At 38.6% G+C, this 16215-nt stretch overlaps 1 protein-coding gene across 1 annotated transcript in view; it reads left to right on the forward strand.

Annotated features, from left to right (window-relative positions):
• The window catches only part of LOC105538625 (zinc finger protein 100-like), a 46617-nt gene that overhangs the window by 25660 nt on the left and 4742 nt on the right, over window positions 1-16215 (forward strand). The window contains 2 exon segments of the mRNA XM_011978523.1: window positions 3515-3641; window positions 4447-4542. Coding sequence (XP_011833913.1) covers window positions 3515-3641; window positions 4447-4542 — 223 coding nt within the window.

A 16215-nucleotide genomic window follows, 5' to 3' on the forward strand; every position in this document is an offset into this window, starting at 1 on the left:
GCTTGTCCTTCCTGTGCTCCTTTGAGCATTCCATTCTTCCATCCTGGGGTTAATCCACGAGGTGTCCCTTCTTTTGGACGATTAAAGTATGTTCATCATACCATTGATACCTTTTCTCATTTCTGTTATTACTCATCTCTTAGCTTGTTTCGCCATCATGGGCATTCCTCTTATACTTAATGTCTCTCGTAAATTACAAGTTTTCTTACAGCAATACACTATTCAACATATCATTGGTATCCCGGGCAACAGTCAAGGTCAAGCCATCACTGAGCACGCAAATTTAACTTTAAAAACTCAACTATTAAAACAAAACAAAAAGGGGGGAAATGCAGGGGCCTTTGAAAACAGTATGCTGAGAATAGATAGGGCTCAAGGACAGTATCTCCAATTGAACTTTTAATGAACACCCGTAGGCGCCAAGAAGGCGGGCAGATAAGGAAGAGCATAGAAACAAAGAACTGAGTAGAAGGTTACATCTGGGAAAAGAAAGTTTGTTTTGCATTGCATTCTTTCTGCTGACGTGGGGTTTATGGAGTATAAATAAAGTGAGGCGGAGGCTCTGAGCGTGGCCGCCATGTACTCTGTGTGTCTTGTCTTTTGTGTGTTCTTTCATTCTCCACCACCCCCGGCACGGACCCCAACACAAGAGGAAGAAGTAATAATGCTGGGCCCTTTATCTAAATCCTGAGACTTATTGAACACTTAGTATCAACTTCCAATGTGTTATGCCCAGCAGTGCTCTGTATTATACTCTTGAGCACATAGTACCTGCTTAATAATTATGTATTACTACATATGTACATGTTGTTTTCCAAATGCAGACTTATTCCAACATTGCTGCCTTCTGTTTCCTCTGTAAACTTTAAAGAGCCAGCAAATAATATAAAACTTCAAGATGAAGTGTAGTTGTCTTCATTTGTACCAGAAGTATTTGTGTTGTGACAAGAGTGCTGAGTGTAAGGAACTCTGTGCTGTGCCCACTTTCTCTAACTAATGCTAATGATGAGCCCGAGGGAGCAACATCAGCATTGACAGGGGACTTGTTTGAAACACCCATCCATGGACCCTTTCCAAACCGGCAAAATCACATTATGTAGAGTGGGACCAACATTACCAAGTGATTTTTAAGTTCATTAAAGCTTGAGAGGCAATGCTTAGCTTAGTGGTTATCAGCCTAGGCTTCTCATTAGTATCACATGGCCAACTGGCAGAAACCTCTTGTTTCCTCCCCACAGCTCCTGTTTATTGTTGTGGGTGGAAGCATCCATGTTGTTTAAATGAAGGGCCTCATGTGACTCTAACGTGAGGCCAGAATCAAGTATGAGGGCTTCAAGATACATTCATGAGAGTTAAGTGCCACCTTTGCACTAAAGGGTGGTTACAGGACCTGTTCTGTTTGGGTTTGGTAGGGACAGGACAGTGTGGCCCATATTTTCATTACTGTAGCAGAAATTGCTGGTGTTTGTGGCAGGGGAGGGCACCTGAGGACAGGAAAGGAGAAACATATTTTTACATCCATGGAGCAGCACGTTGTTCTTGAATCTCTTCTGTTATAAAGGAAAGAAATAGGGTGGACTTTTTGGTCTTGGTCCTTCTGTCTGTGGGTCTGATGCTAGCAGGTAAGAAGATGGTGCTGACGTGTTTAAGGCAGTTTTCTCAAGAAAAGTGTTAACTTGTTTAGAGAATTTCATCTGAAAAGGATTCCAAGAGAAGGAGGAGAAAGAGGAATTTTTTTTTTTTTTTTTTTTTCCAGCTAAACATGTCTCAGATCAAGAGGTTTGTCCCTTCTTTCTTCTGGAGTCTCACGCATTTAGTATTTGCAAACCTTTACTTCTCTACTTGTGTTTTTCCTTACTAATGAGTTTAACTACTTTTTAAAATTCTAATGGTAGTCAAAGGTCTATGCAGAATATTTATTTCCTGTGTACTAGAGCCTTCTCTACATTCTCAATATCATGGCTTCTTATATGCCATGCAGAATTCCTGCCATGAATTTATGATCCACTATTAAAAATGTTCCCATTATGGCTGTTGAACACGGAAGGATGTGGATACTCAAGATTCCTATTGGGAAAAGCTGGGGTTTACATGGAGGATATGTAATGTTGAGGTTCCATCAGTGTTCTCCATTAGCTCTATGCAGAATAGGATTAAGAAAATACTTATTTAAATAAGGTGGCGTTTATTACCCAGAAAGTTCAGGAAAAAATACTGAGAGATACCTGCTCTGTAGGGTGCTAAAGAAAGACTACTTAAAATCATTATTGGAGCCGGGCGCGGTGGCTCATGCCTGTAATCCCAGCACTTTGGAAGGCCGAGTCGGGCGGGGCGGATCACGAGGTCAGGAGATCGAGACCATCCTGGCTAACGCGGCGAAACCCCATCTCTACTAAAAATACAAAAAATCAGCCGGGTGTTGTGGCGGGTGCCTGTAGTCCCAGCTACTCCGGACGCTGAGGCAGGAGAATGGTGTGAACCCAGGAGGCGGAGCTTGCAGTGAGCCGAGATCGTGCCACTGCACTCCAGCTTGGGGGACAGAGTGAGACTGTGTCTCAAAAAAATAATAATAAATAAATAAATAAAATCATTATTGAAAATTACAGAACATTGGAGATACCTGTATCTTGAACTTTACATAAAACTGATGTTTCTGTATGATTGAATTCAGACTATAATTTACTTTTTGAGGGGCAATATCTAGGCGATGATGCTGTGTTCTTCTATGTGCATCAGCACACCATAAAAGTTTGCCCTAATGTGGTTAATATTAATAATTTACTTGGTTAAAAAGCGCTCTGATGTTTCTTTCACTACAGAGTTAACTATTTTTCTTGTCATTATTAGGTATCTTTATGCAGATAATGTGCATAAGCCATTACATTTAATGTGGCAGGTGCCCTTTTTTCTTAGGTTTTCTTTGCATGTATCTGTCTTCGGAAAATGAAGTCTCTTTGTTTACAGGCCAGAAAAATCAGGCAAAACACAGGCTCTTCCAGCTACTGGATGTTTCACAGAATTTTCTTTTGGGGCTAAAAACATTGGCATTACTAGTGAGCTCACTAGAAATTCAGAAACTCAGACTTCATTCCAGATCTTCTGAGAAAAAGTCTGCACAAGATTTCCAGTTTATTGTACACATTAAAATTCAAGAGGTGCCTTCTAACTCAACATCTCTTTTTTGTCTGAAAAATATACACAGCTCATTCTTTATGATGTAAATATTGCACTAAAAAATGTATATGTTTGTGTTTATGCTCTTAATTTTATACTTTATTATCTAAAAAGTATCATATATACACTGGTGTTGTGGATCTTATGCCATTCTCTTCTCTCAGAGTTAGAGGATATTTTAGAGAATATTTCTGGGTTAAAAATTACTGCAAATTTTCAGTTATTTCTATTAATCAGAACCAATTCTCTTTACTCTGTTGTTTCATTATAATTAAAATGATAATTTCTGCTCATGGCCACTTGCTAAATATATGTGTGTCTGTGTGCTTGTGTTTTTCAGGGGCCATTGACATTTAGGGATGTGGCCATAGAATTCTCTCTGGAGGAGTGGCAATGCCTGGACACTGCTCAGCAGGGTTTGTATAGGAAAGTGATGTTAGAGAACTACAGAAACCTGGTCTTCTTGGGTAAGAATACCTTTAATACACAATTTCTAATATACCCTAAAGATTTCCTTTCTCTTTTTTTGTGGAATGATTTTTGGTAATTTATGCTTTGCATAAATGAGTTTCTGATCCGTTTTTTCAAGAAAATCTTGAGACTTTGTCTGTGTGGAAAAGAATGTCTTCAAGATGTTTCATCTTGACCTGAACTTCCCACATTCCAAAGCTGATCTGTATCCTTCACTCTAGATCAGTGGTAATTCCAGAAATTTAGTGGCATAAAATATTGTTGCCCATGATTTTAGGCCGGACATGGTGGCTCACTCCTGTAATCTCAGCACTTTGGGAGGCTGAGGCAGGTGGGTCACGAGGTCAGGAGTTTGAGACCAGCCTGGCCAACAAAGTGAAAATACAAAAATTAGCCAGGCATGGTGGCACGTGCCTGTAGTCCCAGCTACTCAGGAAGCTGAGGCAGGAGAATTGCTTGAACCCAGGAGAGCGGGGGTTGTAGTGAGCCAAGATCATGCCACTGCACTCCAGCCTTGGCAACAGAGCGAGACTCCATCTCAAAAATAAATGTGTATGTATATTTGTCCATATTTTAAAATCTATTCGTCACCACCAATTTTTTGATTCATGAGTACTGGATAGTGAAATTAAGGACCTACAAGTTTTAAAGATTTTCTAAATATTTAGAAATTTCTCTCATTAATTAGTATTTTGGGATTATTCTAGAATATTCTATCACCATCTCTTTACTAAGCATACGACTAGGATGCTAATTGGAGAATATGAAAAAGATTCATGTTATTTATTTCTAATAAAGCAGGTATTGCTGTCACTAAGCCAGACCTGATCACCTGTCTGGAGCAAGGAAAGGAGCCCTGGAATATAAAGAGACATGAGATGGTAGCCAAACCCTCAGGTAGGTGAGAGTGAACACAACAGATGACACAGATGAGAGGTCCAAAGGTCAAAGAGAAAACTGGTCATTAAAATGTGATTTGGGAAGCTGTTCCAAAGGAAATAGTTTCTGGGACGCCTGAGTGTTTTTGTTTTTTGGGTTTTTAAAATTTTTTATTTACTTTATTTTTTATTTTCATTTTTATTTTTTTTTGCTGTCGTGTAGGGGCATCTTCTGTCTTATGCTTTTTAAATTCTTTAAATATTCTACTTTCCTTTTGGTGATCTTCCTTCAAGTTTACAGTGAAAGCCAGAGTCCTTTTAATGGTGTATAAAAGACTGTACAATCTGCCTGCTTTGCCATTATTTTGGGGTACATACAGATATCTGCATGATTTTGGGAAACTCTATGTTAAACTATTTTTTAGTTCTCTTTTTTCATCCTGTCTGAAATGTGTGAAAGTAGTGATTTCTGTTCCATTGATTTGTTTGTTAATCTTTCTGCACATTCCGTCCTGTTTTTACTACTATATTCTTGAAATACAGTTAGAAATTATAAAGTATAATACCCCTCTGCTTTGTTCTTTTGCCTCAAGATTGCTTTGGCTTTTCGAAGCTTATTGTAGTTTCTTGTAAATTTTAGAATTGTATTTTTTATTACTGTGAAAAAAATGTCACTGGAATTTTAATAGGAAGTTTATTGAAGCTATAGACTAGATAATATGACACTTTAACAATATTTATTCTTTCAATCCATGGACATGAAGTATTTTAAAATTTGTGTCTTCTATAATTTATTTCATTGGTATCTTACATCTTTTTTGTTTTGTTTTGTTTTTTGAGAAGGAGTCTCGCTCTTTTGCCAGGTTGGAGTGCAGTGGCGTGATCTTGACTCACTGCAACTTCCGCCTCCTGGGTTCAAGCAATCTTCCTGCCTCAGACTCCTGCATAGCTGGGACTACAGGCGCATGCCACCACACCCAGCTAATTTTTTGTATTTTTGGTAGAGACAGGGTTTCACCATGTTGGTCAGATTGTATGGATCTCTTGACCTCGTGATCTGCCTGCCTCGGCCTCCCAAAGTTTTCGGATTACAGGCGTGAGCCACTGTGCCGGTCTATCTTATATCTTTTAATGTAAAGATTTTTTTTACCTTCTTGGTTAAATTTGCTCTCAGAAATTTATTATTTTAATGCTATTGTAAATAAGATTGTTTTCTTAATTGTATCAGATAACATTTTAAAATGATGACTACATCTTTGTTTTCTACCAGCATCAACAGAGGTTTCATTTTCATTGCATCATCAACAGATTTGGCGTCTTTAAATAATTTATAGTGGCCATTGTAATGGATGTGAGGTGATTTCGTTTTTCATTTTTATTTTTATGCGTTTCTCTACAAATTATTATTATTATTATTATTTTATTTATTTATTTATTTATTTTTGAGACGGAGTCTCGCTGTGCTGCCAGGCTGGAGTGCAGTGGCGTGATCTCGGCTCACTGCAAGCTCCGCCTCCCGGGTTCACGCCATTCTCCCGCCTCAGCCTCCCAAGTAGCTGAGACTACAGGCGCCTGCCACCACGCCCAGTTAGTTTTTTTTTTTTGTATTTTTAGTAGAGACGGGGTTTCACCATGTTAGCCAGGATAGTCTCGATCTCCTGACCTCGTGATCCACCTGCCTCGGCCTCCCAAAGTGCTGGGATTACAGGCTTGAGCCACCGCGCCCGGCCTCTCTACAAATTATTAATTTGTAATTTGGTCAGGCTGGTCTTGAACTTGTAACCTCAGGTGATCCACCCACCTCGGCCTCCAAAGTGCTGGGATTACAGGTGTGAACCACTGCGCCTGGCCTGAATATTAACTCTTATCACATGTGACTTGCAAATATTTTCACCCATTTCTTATGAGGCATTTTCACACAATTGAATTTTTTTTTTCTAATGTGGAGAAATTTTGAAGTAGAGTGTAGTTAAATTTTTCTGTTTTTTGTTATTGTTCATGCATTTAATGTTGTAGCTAAGAAAATGATGCCAAGACCCATGTCATGACTTTTTTCTATTTTGTTCTAAGAGATTTGTTTTTTTATGTGTGTAAGTATTTTATTGAAAACTTTTTTTATATATGGTTCAAGGAAATGATCCAACTTTATTTTATCAGTGTTGATATTTAGTTCTTACCATTATTTTTTGAAAAAATTACCTTTTCTCTATTGTATGTTCATGGCAGCTTTGTGGAAGTTCATCTAATCATGTACTCAAGGGTTCATTTCTGAACTCTATTCTGCTCTTTCATCTATTTATCTGTCTTTGTATTAGTACCATACTGTTATTGTTATTGTAGCTTTTAATGTTTTAAAATCAGGAAGTATAATGCCTCTGTTCTTTTCATGGGTGTTTGGTTAGTTATAGTTCACAATCAAATATTTTAAAGAATATTTCTGTAATAACTGTGCTATTGAGATTTTTATAGAGATTGTACTGAATTTGTTCACCTCTGTAGGTTATATTGGTATCTCAACAAAATTAAAATGTTTGACCCTTAGCAGGAATATGTTGAAGAATGTATTTTAATTTAATTTAATTTTATTTATTAGAGACAGAGTCTTCCTATGTTGCCTAGGATAGTTTCTAACTCATGGGCTCAAGCAGTTCTCTTGCCTCAGCCTCCCAAAATGGTAGTATTACAGGTGTGAGCCATTGCACTCAGCTCATCTGTTTTATATTTAGATATTGTTGGATTTGCCAATTTTACTTTTGCTTTTAATTCCTAGTTTTATTTCGTTCTGGTCAGTTACCATGCAGTGCATGATTTTAGTCTTCTTAAATTTATTTGTTTGTTGTCGTTTTCAGACAGGATCATTCTCTGTCACCCAGGCTGGAGTATAGTGTCATAATTTTGGCTCACTGTAACCTCAGCCTCCTTGACTCAAGTGATCTTTACACCTCAGCCTCCTGAGTAGCTGAGACTATGGGCATGCACTACCATGCCTGGCCAACTTTTTGATTATTTGTAGGGACGGGGTCTCACTATGTTACTGACACTTGTCTTATACTTGTGGTCCTAAGGGATCCTCTCACTTTCATCTTCCAAATTGTTGAAATTATACATATCAGCCACTACACCCAGCTGGTATTCTTTAATAAGACTTGTTGTGTGTTCTAACAGAATACATCAGGTATAAATAAGAATATTGTTTATTATTTTGCTTTTAACTGAAAAGTTTTGTACATGTGTGTTAAGCCTAGTTTGTCTGTGGTATGATTTGGATGTCCATGTTCTGCAAACCTCATGCTGCAATGTAATCCTCCATGTTGGATGTGGAACTAGGTAGGGAGGTTTTTTAGTCATGGGGGCAAATTTCTCATAAATGCCTTGGCACCAGCCTTTTGATAATCAGAAAGTTTACACTTCATTAATTCAAATGAGAGCAGTTCATTAAAAGAAGCTGGCTTTTTTTATTTTTTCGAGATGGAGTTTCACTCTGTAGTCTAGGCTGGAGTGCAATGGCACCATCATGGCTCACTGCAACCTCCACCTCCCTGGTTCAAGGGATTCCCTTGCCTCAGCCTCCCAAATAGCTGGGATTACAGGCACCCACCACCATGCCCAGCTAATTTTTGTAGTTTTTTAGTAGAGATGGGATTTCACCATGTTGGTCAGGCTGGTCTCGAACTCCTGACCTCATTGACCTCCCAAAGTGCTTGGATTACAGGTGTGAGTCTCTGTGCCTGGCCTGAACCTGGCTTTTTCACCTCACACTTGCTCTTTTTCTTACCACATCCAGTTTCCATTCTTTGCATATGGCTAGTCAGTTCTCCCAGAACCATTTATTAAATAGGGAGTTCTTTCCTTATGGCTTGTTTTTGTCAGATTTTTCAAAGATCAGGTGGTTGTAGATATACAGTCTTATTTCGGAGTTCTTTATTCTGTTTCATAGGTCTATGTGTCTGTTTTTATGCCAGTGCCAGGCTGTTTTGGTAACTACAACCTTGTAGCATAGTTTGAAGTTGGATAGCATGATGAATCCAGCTTTGTTCTTTTTGCTTAAGATTGTTTTGGCTATATGGGGCCTTTTTGGGTTCCATATTAATTTTAAAATAGTTTTCTCATTCTCCATCAATTATTATTATTATTATTATTATTATTATTATTTGACAGAGTGTCACTCTGACGCCCAGGCTGGAGTGCAGTGGCGCAATCTCGGCTCATTGCAACCTCCACCTCCTGGGTTCAAGCAGTTCTCCTGACTCAGTTTCCTGAGTAGCTGGGATCACAGTCATGCACCACCACACCCAGCTAATTTTTGTATTTTTAGTAGAGATGGGGTTTCACCATGCTGGCCAGGCTGGTCTTGAACTCCTAACCTCAACTGATCTGCCCGCCTCAGCCTCTCAAAGTGCTGGGATTACAGGTGAGAGCCACCATGCCCAGCCTGCATCAATGTTTATCAGGGATATTGGTTTTAAGTTTTTGTTGTTGTTTTTATATCTCTGCCAAGTTGGGTATCAGAATGATGCTGATCTTATAAAATGAGTTAGGGAGGAGTTCCTCCTTTTCTTTCATTTAAAATGGTTTCAGAAGAGATGGTACCAGCTCTTCTTTGTACCTCTGGTAGAATCCAGCTGTAAATCCATCTGGTCCTGGGCTTTTTTTGGTTGGTAGCCTATTTATTACTATCTGAATTTCAGAACTTGTTGTTGGTCTATTCAGTGATTCAACTTCTTTCTGGTTCAGTCTTGGGAGGGTATATGTGTCCAGTAATTTATCCATTTCTTCTAGATTTTCCAGTTTATGTATATAGAGGTGCTGATAGTATTTTCTGATGACTGTATTTCTTTTTTCTTCTTCTTCTTCTTTTTTTTTTTTTCTTGAGATGAAGTCTTGCTCTTGTCCCCCAACCTGGAGTGTGATGGTGCAATCTCGGCTCACTGCAACCTCCGCCTCCTGGGTTCAAGTGTTTCTCCTGCCTCGGCCCCGAGTAGCTGGGATTATAAGCGCCAGACACCATGCCTGTCTAATTTTATTTTATTTTATTTTTAGTAGAGACAGGGTTTCACTTTGTTGGCCAGGCTGCTCTGTAACTCCTGACCTCAGGTGATCCACCCACTTTGGCCTCCCAAAGTGCTGGGATTACAGGCATGATCCACCACGCCCAGTCCTGATGATTGTATTAATGTAGGATCACTGCTGATATCTGCTTTATCATTTTTTATTGTGTCTATTTCATTCTTCCCTCTTTTCTTTATTAATCTAGCTAGTGGTCTATCTCTTATTTTTTTTAAAAACAGCTCCTAGATTTATTGATTTTTTTTTGAAGGGTTTTTTTTGTGTCTTTTGTCTCCTATGGTTCCACTCTGATCCTGGTTATTTTTTGTCTTCTGCTGGCTTTGGGGTTTGTTTGCTCTTGGTTCTCTTTTTCTTTTAGTAGTGATGTTAGGGAGTCAATCTGAGATCTTTCTAGCTTTTTGATGTGGGTACTTAGTGCTATTTTTTCCCCCTTAGCACTACGTTAGCTGCATTCCAGAGATTCTGGTATATTGCCTCTTTGTTCTTATTGGTTTCAAGTAATTTTTTTTTTTTTTTTTTTTTTGAGACGGAGTCTTGCTCTGTCACCCAGGCTGGAGTGCAGTGGCCGGATCTCAGCTCACTGCAAGGTCCCGATCTCCTGACCTCGTGATCCGCCCGTCTCGGCCTCCCAAAGTGCTGGGATTACAGGCTTGAGCCACTCAAGTAATTTTTTGATTTCTGACTTAATTTGATTATTTACTCAGAAGTCATTCAGGAGTATGTTGTTAAATTTCCATGTAGTTGTGTGGTTTTGAGTGAGTTTCTTACTCTTGAGTTCTAATTTGATTGCACTGTGGTCTGAGAAACTGTTATGATTTCAGTTCTTTTGAATTTGCTGAGGAATGTTTTACTTCCAATTATATAATCAATTTTAAGTAAGTGCCATGTGGCAATTAGAAGAATGTGTTGTGTTGTTTTTGGCTGGTGAGTTCTGTAAATATCTATCAGGTCCACTTGACCTACAGCTGAGTTCAAGTCCTGAATATCCTTGTTACTTTTCTTTCCCAAAGATCTGTCTAGTATTGGCAGTAGGGTGTTAAAGTCTCCCACTCTCATTTTTTGGGAGTCTAAGGCTCTTTGTTGGTATCTAAGTATGTTTTATAAATCTGAGTGCTGACTGGACATGTGGCTCATGCCTGTAATGCCAGCACTTTGGGAGGCCAAGACAGGCAGATCCCCTGAGTTCAGGAGTTTGAGACCAGCCTAGCCAACATAGTGAAACCCTGTCTCTATTAAACATACAAATTAGCTGGGAATAGTGGTTGGTGCCTGTAATCCCACCTACTCAGGAAGCTAAGGCAGGAGAATCACTTGAAACTGTGAAGTGAAGGTTGCAGTGAGCCAAGATTGTGCCATTGCATTCTAGCCTGGGCAACAAAGTGAGATTCTATCTCAAAAAATAGATCAATAAGGCCAGTCATGGTGGCTCATGCCTGTAATGCCAGCACTTTTGGAGGCTGAGGCTGGCCGATCATGAGGTAAGGAGATCAAGACCATCCTGGCTAACAAGGTGAAACCCCGTCTCTACTAAAAATACAAAATATTAGCCGAGCATGGTGGCGAGCGCCTGTAGTCCCAGCTACTCAGGAGGCTGAGGCAGGAGAATGGCGTGAACCCGGGAGGTGGAGCTTGTAGTGAGCCAAGATCATGCCACTGCACTCCAGCCTGGGTGACAGAGCGAGACTTGGTCTCAAAGAAAATCAATCAATCAATAAAAACAAATCTGGGTGTTCCTTGAATTGACCCTTTACCATTATGTAGTGTCCTTCCTTGTCTTTTTTGATCTTTGTTGGTTTAAAGTCTGTTTTATCATAAACTACAATTGCCACCCCTCCTTATTTTCTGATTTTATTTGCTTGGTAAATTTTTCTCCCTTTATTTTCAGGCTATGTGTGTCTTTGCATGTGAGATGGGTCTCTTGAATACAGCACACCAGTGAGTCTTGACTCTTTAACCAGCTTGCCATTCTGTCTTTTTCTTTTCTTTTTTTTTTTTTTTAGACAGAGTCTCACACTGTCGCCCAGGCTGGAGTCTTGAGTGCAGTGGCATGATCTCAGCTCACTGCCAGCTCAGCCTCCCAGGTTCACACCATTCTCCTGCCTCAGCCTCCCGAATAGCTGGGATTACAGGCACCTGCCGCCATGCCCGGCTAATTTTTTGTATTTTTAGTAGAGACGAGGTTTCACTGTGTTAGCTAGTATGGTCTTGATCTCTTGACCTCATAATCCACCCACCTCGGCCTCCAAAAGTGCTGGGATTAATTGGGGCATTTAATCCATTTAAATTTAAGGTTAATATTGTTATATGTGAATTTGATCCTGTTTTTGTGGTGCTAGCTGGTTATTTTGCAGACCTGTTGATGTAGTTGTTTCATAGTGTCACTGGCCTTTGTACTTTAGTGTGTTTTTCATTTGCTGGTAGTGGTTTCTTCTTTTCATATTTAGTGCTTCTTTCAGGAGCTCTTGCAAGGCAGGACTAGTGGTGACGAATTCCCTTAGCATTTGTTTGTCTGAAAACGATTTCATTTCTCCTTCACTTACGAAGCCTAGTTTTGCTGGATATTCTGGGTTAGAAATTCATTTTTTTAAGAATGCTGAATATTGGCCCCCAATGTCTTCTGGCTTGTAGGGTGTCTTTTTAGAGGTCCAATTTTTAGTAGGCTACCTGGCCTTCCCTTTGGCTGCTCTTATCATTTTTTCCTGAAGTTTAACATTGAAGAATCTGATAATTATGTGTCTTGAGGTTGATCTTCTCATGGAATATCTTACTGGAGTTCTCTGGATTTTCTGAATTTGATTGATGGCCTGTCTTGGAAAAGTTCTTCTGGATGATATCCTGAAGTATGTTTTCCCACTTGGTTCCATTCTTTCCATCTCTTCAGGGTACTGCAATCACTTGTAAGTTTGGTCTTTTTACATAATCCAATAGTTCTCGAAGATTTTTTTCATTCCTTTTTATTTTTTCAATCTTATCTGCCTTATTTCAGCAATATACTCTTCAAGCTCTGAAATTCTTTTCCCTGCTTGGTCTACTCAGTTATTGATACTTGTGGTTGCATTGTGAAGTTCTCACGTTGTGTTTTTCAGTTGCATCAGGTCGGTCATGTTCATCTCTGAACTGATTATTTGGGTTAACAGCTCCTGTAATATTTTTCATGGCTCTTAGCTTCTTTGCATTGGATTAGAACATGCTTCATTAGCTCACTGAAGTTCATTATTGCCCACCTTCTGTAGCCTACTTCTCTCAATTTATCCATCTCAGCTTTCTCCAGTTCTGTGCTCTTGTTGGAGATATGTTGTGATTATTTGGAGGAGTAGAGACACTCTGGCTTTTTGAGTTTACAGCATTTTTTAATTGATTCTCCTCATTGTCATGAGTTTATCTAGCTTTGGTCTTTGAGGCTGCTGACCTTTGGATGGGGTTTTTGTGGTGACATCTTTGTTGGTGCTGCTGTTGTTGCTTTCTGTTTTTCCTTTAACAGTCAGGCCCCTCTTCAGTAGGGCCGCTGTGATTTGCTTGGGATCTACTTCAGATCCTATTTGCCTGGGTTTCTCCCACACCTGGAGGTGTCACCCACACCTGGAGGTGTCACCAGTGGAGTCTGTAGAACAGCAGAGAGAATTGCCTGCTCCTTCATCTGTAAGCTTTATCCCAGATGGGCACTGAACTGATGACAGTGGGAATACTTCTTTATAAGTTGTCTTACAATGCCTGTTGGGGGGTCTCACCCAGTCAGGATGCACAGGATTCAGGAACCACTTAACAAAGCACTCTGGCTGCTGCTTGGTGAAGGGGGTGTGCTTCAGTGGGGGAAATTCCATACTTCTGGACTGTCCAGATTCCTCACAGCCAGCAGGGGGAAAGACTAAGTCTGCTGATCTGCAGAAACCACCTCATTGTTACTATTTTACGTGTTTCTTGTAGATATGTCTTTTCTCATTTCCTGTGTTACTCCCTTAATTTTTGTTTGTTTTAATTTTGTTGTGACATGTACTTTATTTTTTATTTTGTTTTGCATACTTTCCATAAGTATAATGTAATCATCTTGAAATATAATGTAGCCATATTGAAAAACAGGTTACATAAAACATCTTAAAGTTAAAATAATGTATTTTAATCTCATCACACCTTCAATTAAATACAAAACCTATACTGTTATATTTTCCAATTTGTTATTAATATTAAAAGCCATATTATCTTACATTGTGTATCTACTAACAGATTTATGCAGATTTGTATCTTGTTTGTTATATCTAAATAAAAACTGTAAGGGTTTTATGCCCATCATTATGATAGTAAAAAATTCTGTATGTGTCTGTTATTTACATTTAATGGAGAGCTTTGTATTTATATACGGTTTTTTGATACTTCTAGCATCATTTTGTTTTTCAACATAATGGACTCATTTTAGGATTTCTTTTTGTTTATATGCAGAGTCTCACTATGTTTCTCTGGCTGATCTTGAACTACTAGTCTCAAGTGATCTATCTGCCTTGACTTCCTAAAGCTGTAAAATTATAGGCCTAGCCACTGTGCCTGGCCACCATTTAACATTTTATGTAGGACTGTGGTAATTGTAATAAATGCCCTGAACTTTTATTTTGGAAAGTCTTTGTTTTTATCTTGTTTTCAAAGTAAAATAATTTTGAATTAAGTATTGGTTAGAAATTTTTTTATTACATCAAAATTTGGGAAGTTCTCAGCCTTTTTTTCTTTAAGTAACCTCTGTATTACTTTTGCCCTATATTCTCCCAAGATTCATTTCATGAAAATATTGATCTACTTGATGGTGTCCAATATGTTTTACATTCCATATTTTAATTTTGTGTTATATATTTTATGTTATATATATGTTTTTATATTTATTTTATATTTTATATTGTGTTATGTATTTTAAAGTATGACACGTAACACCAGTTGCTTGTGTTTTGGTGTTTTATATTATAGTTGTGTATGACAGTGTTTAACTCTGTACAATTTAAGGCAGTGTCTAGCAAAATCAAATATGAATCAGCCATATGTCTACTGCCAATATAATTACCTCTGTGTTTGTTTGCCTCTATAAATATCTGTTTATTTTATGACTTGTATATTTGTTGTGTAGGTTTGTTGTAAATGGTGGTTCAGTCTTGGCTAGGTGACCAGTTATAAAAATTCTCCTAATTCCAATATCTGTTGTGAATCTACATCACTTCTGTGTGGGAGAAACACTTTGGAATTTGAAGATAATATTGAAAGTATTATAATTGGATATTTTTAGGTATTGTTCATTTTTACTTGTCAAAAACACACAAAATATTATCAATTTTTTTGTTGTTGTTGTTGAGACAGAGTCTCCCTCTGTTGCCCAGGCTGAGGTGAAGTGGTGGGATCTTGGCTCACTGCAACCTCTGCCTCCTGGCTTCAACCGATTCTTTTGCCTCACTGTGTTGGCCAGGCTGGTCTCAAAGTCCTGACCTCGTGATCCGCCCACCTTGGCCTCCCAAAGTCCTGAGATTACAGATGTGAATTACTGCACGTGGCTCATTATCAAATATTTTTTAATATTCTGTTTAGTCCTATTAATTATATTTATAATGTCATGCAGCATACCCCTAGAATGTTTTATCTTACAAAGCTCAATCTCAATGTACAACAACAACCAGTTTTTCTGATTTTCTGGCACTTTGCAAAAACCACTTTGTTTTCTATTTCTAAGAATGTGACTGCCCCATATGTCTCATACAATCTCTGTCTTATTGTGGCTAGCTCATTTTATTTTGCATAATGTCATCAAGCTTTATTTTTAGAGTTGTTAGAATATTTCCTGCTTTTTAAATCCTGGGTGATATTCCAGTATTTTTATATTGCAAATTATATCTATTGGATAATTTGGTGACAGAAATTTCCATTTCTGCCGGGTGCAGTGGCTCATTGCTGTAATCCCAGCACTTTGAGAGGCTGAGGCAGGCAGATAACAAGGTCAAGAGATCAAGACCATCCTGGCCAACATGGTGAAATCCTGTCTCTACTAAAAATACAAAAAATAGCCGGGCATGGTGGCACACACCCGTAGTCCCAGCTACTCAGGAGGCTGAGGTTGCAGTAAGCTGAGATTGTGCCACTGCGCTCCAGTCTGGGCAGCAGTGCAAGATTCTATCTTAAAAAAGAAAAAAGAAAAAAAAAAAGAAATTTGCATTGCTTTTACCTATTGCCTTTCAGTAAAAATGCTGCAATAATTATGGATATGAAAATAACTCTTCATGTAACCATATATGTGAAAGTTTCTATAGCTGCAGCATTCTATTTTATTAGTCTACTTTTTAACCATTATACTCATACCAAATTACTTTAATTCTGTAGCTTTGTAATGTGTTTTGAAATCAGGAACTATAATGCCTTCAACATTTTCTTTTTTTGAAGACTCTTGGGTACTTTATTGTCTCTTGACATTTTATATACTTTTGGGGTTGTTGTTTCTGTTTCCTCAAAAATGCAATGAGAATTTTTGTGTTTTTTTTTTGTTTTTTTTTTTGAGACTGAGTCTCGCTCTGTCGCCCAGGGTGGAGTGCAGTGGCCGGATCTCAGCTCACTGCAAGCTCCACCTCCCGGGTTCACGCCATTCTCCTGCCTCAGCCTCCCGAGT

The sequence above is a fragment of the Mandrillus leucophaeus genome, unplaced genomic scaffold (genome assembly GCF_000951045.1).
Source record: "Mandrillus leucophaeus isolate KB7577 unplaced genomic scaffold, Mleu.le_1.0 Scaffold196, whole genome shotgun sequence".
NCBI classification, from domain to species: Eukaryota; Metazoa; Chordata; class Mammalia; order Primates; family Cercopithecidae; genus Mandrillus; species Mandrillus leucophaeus.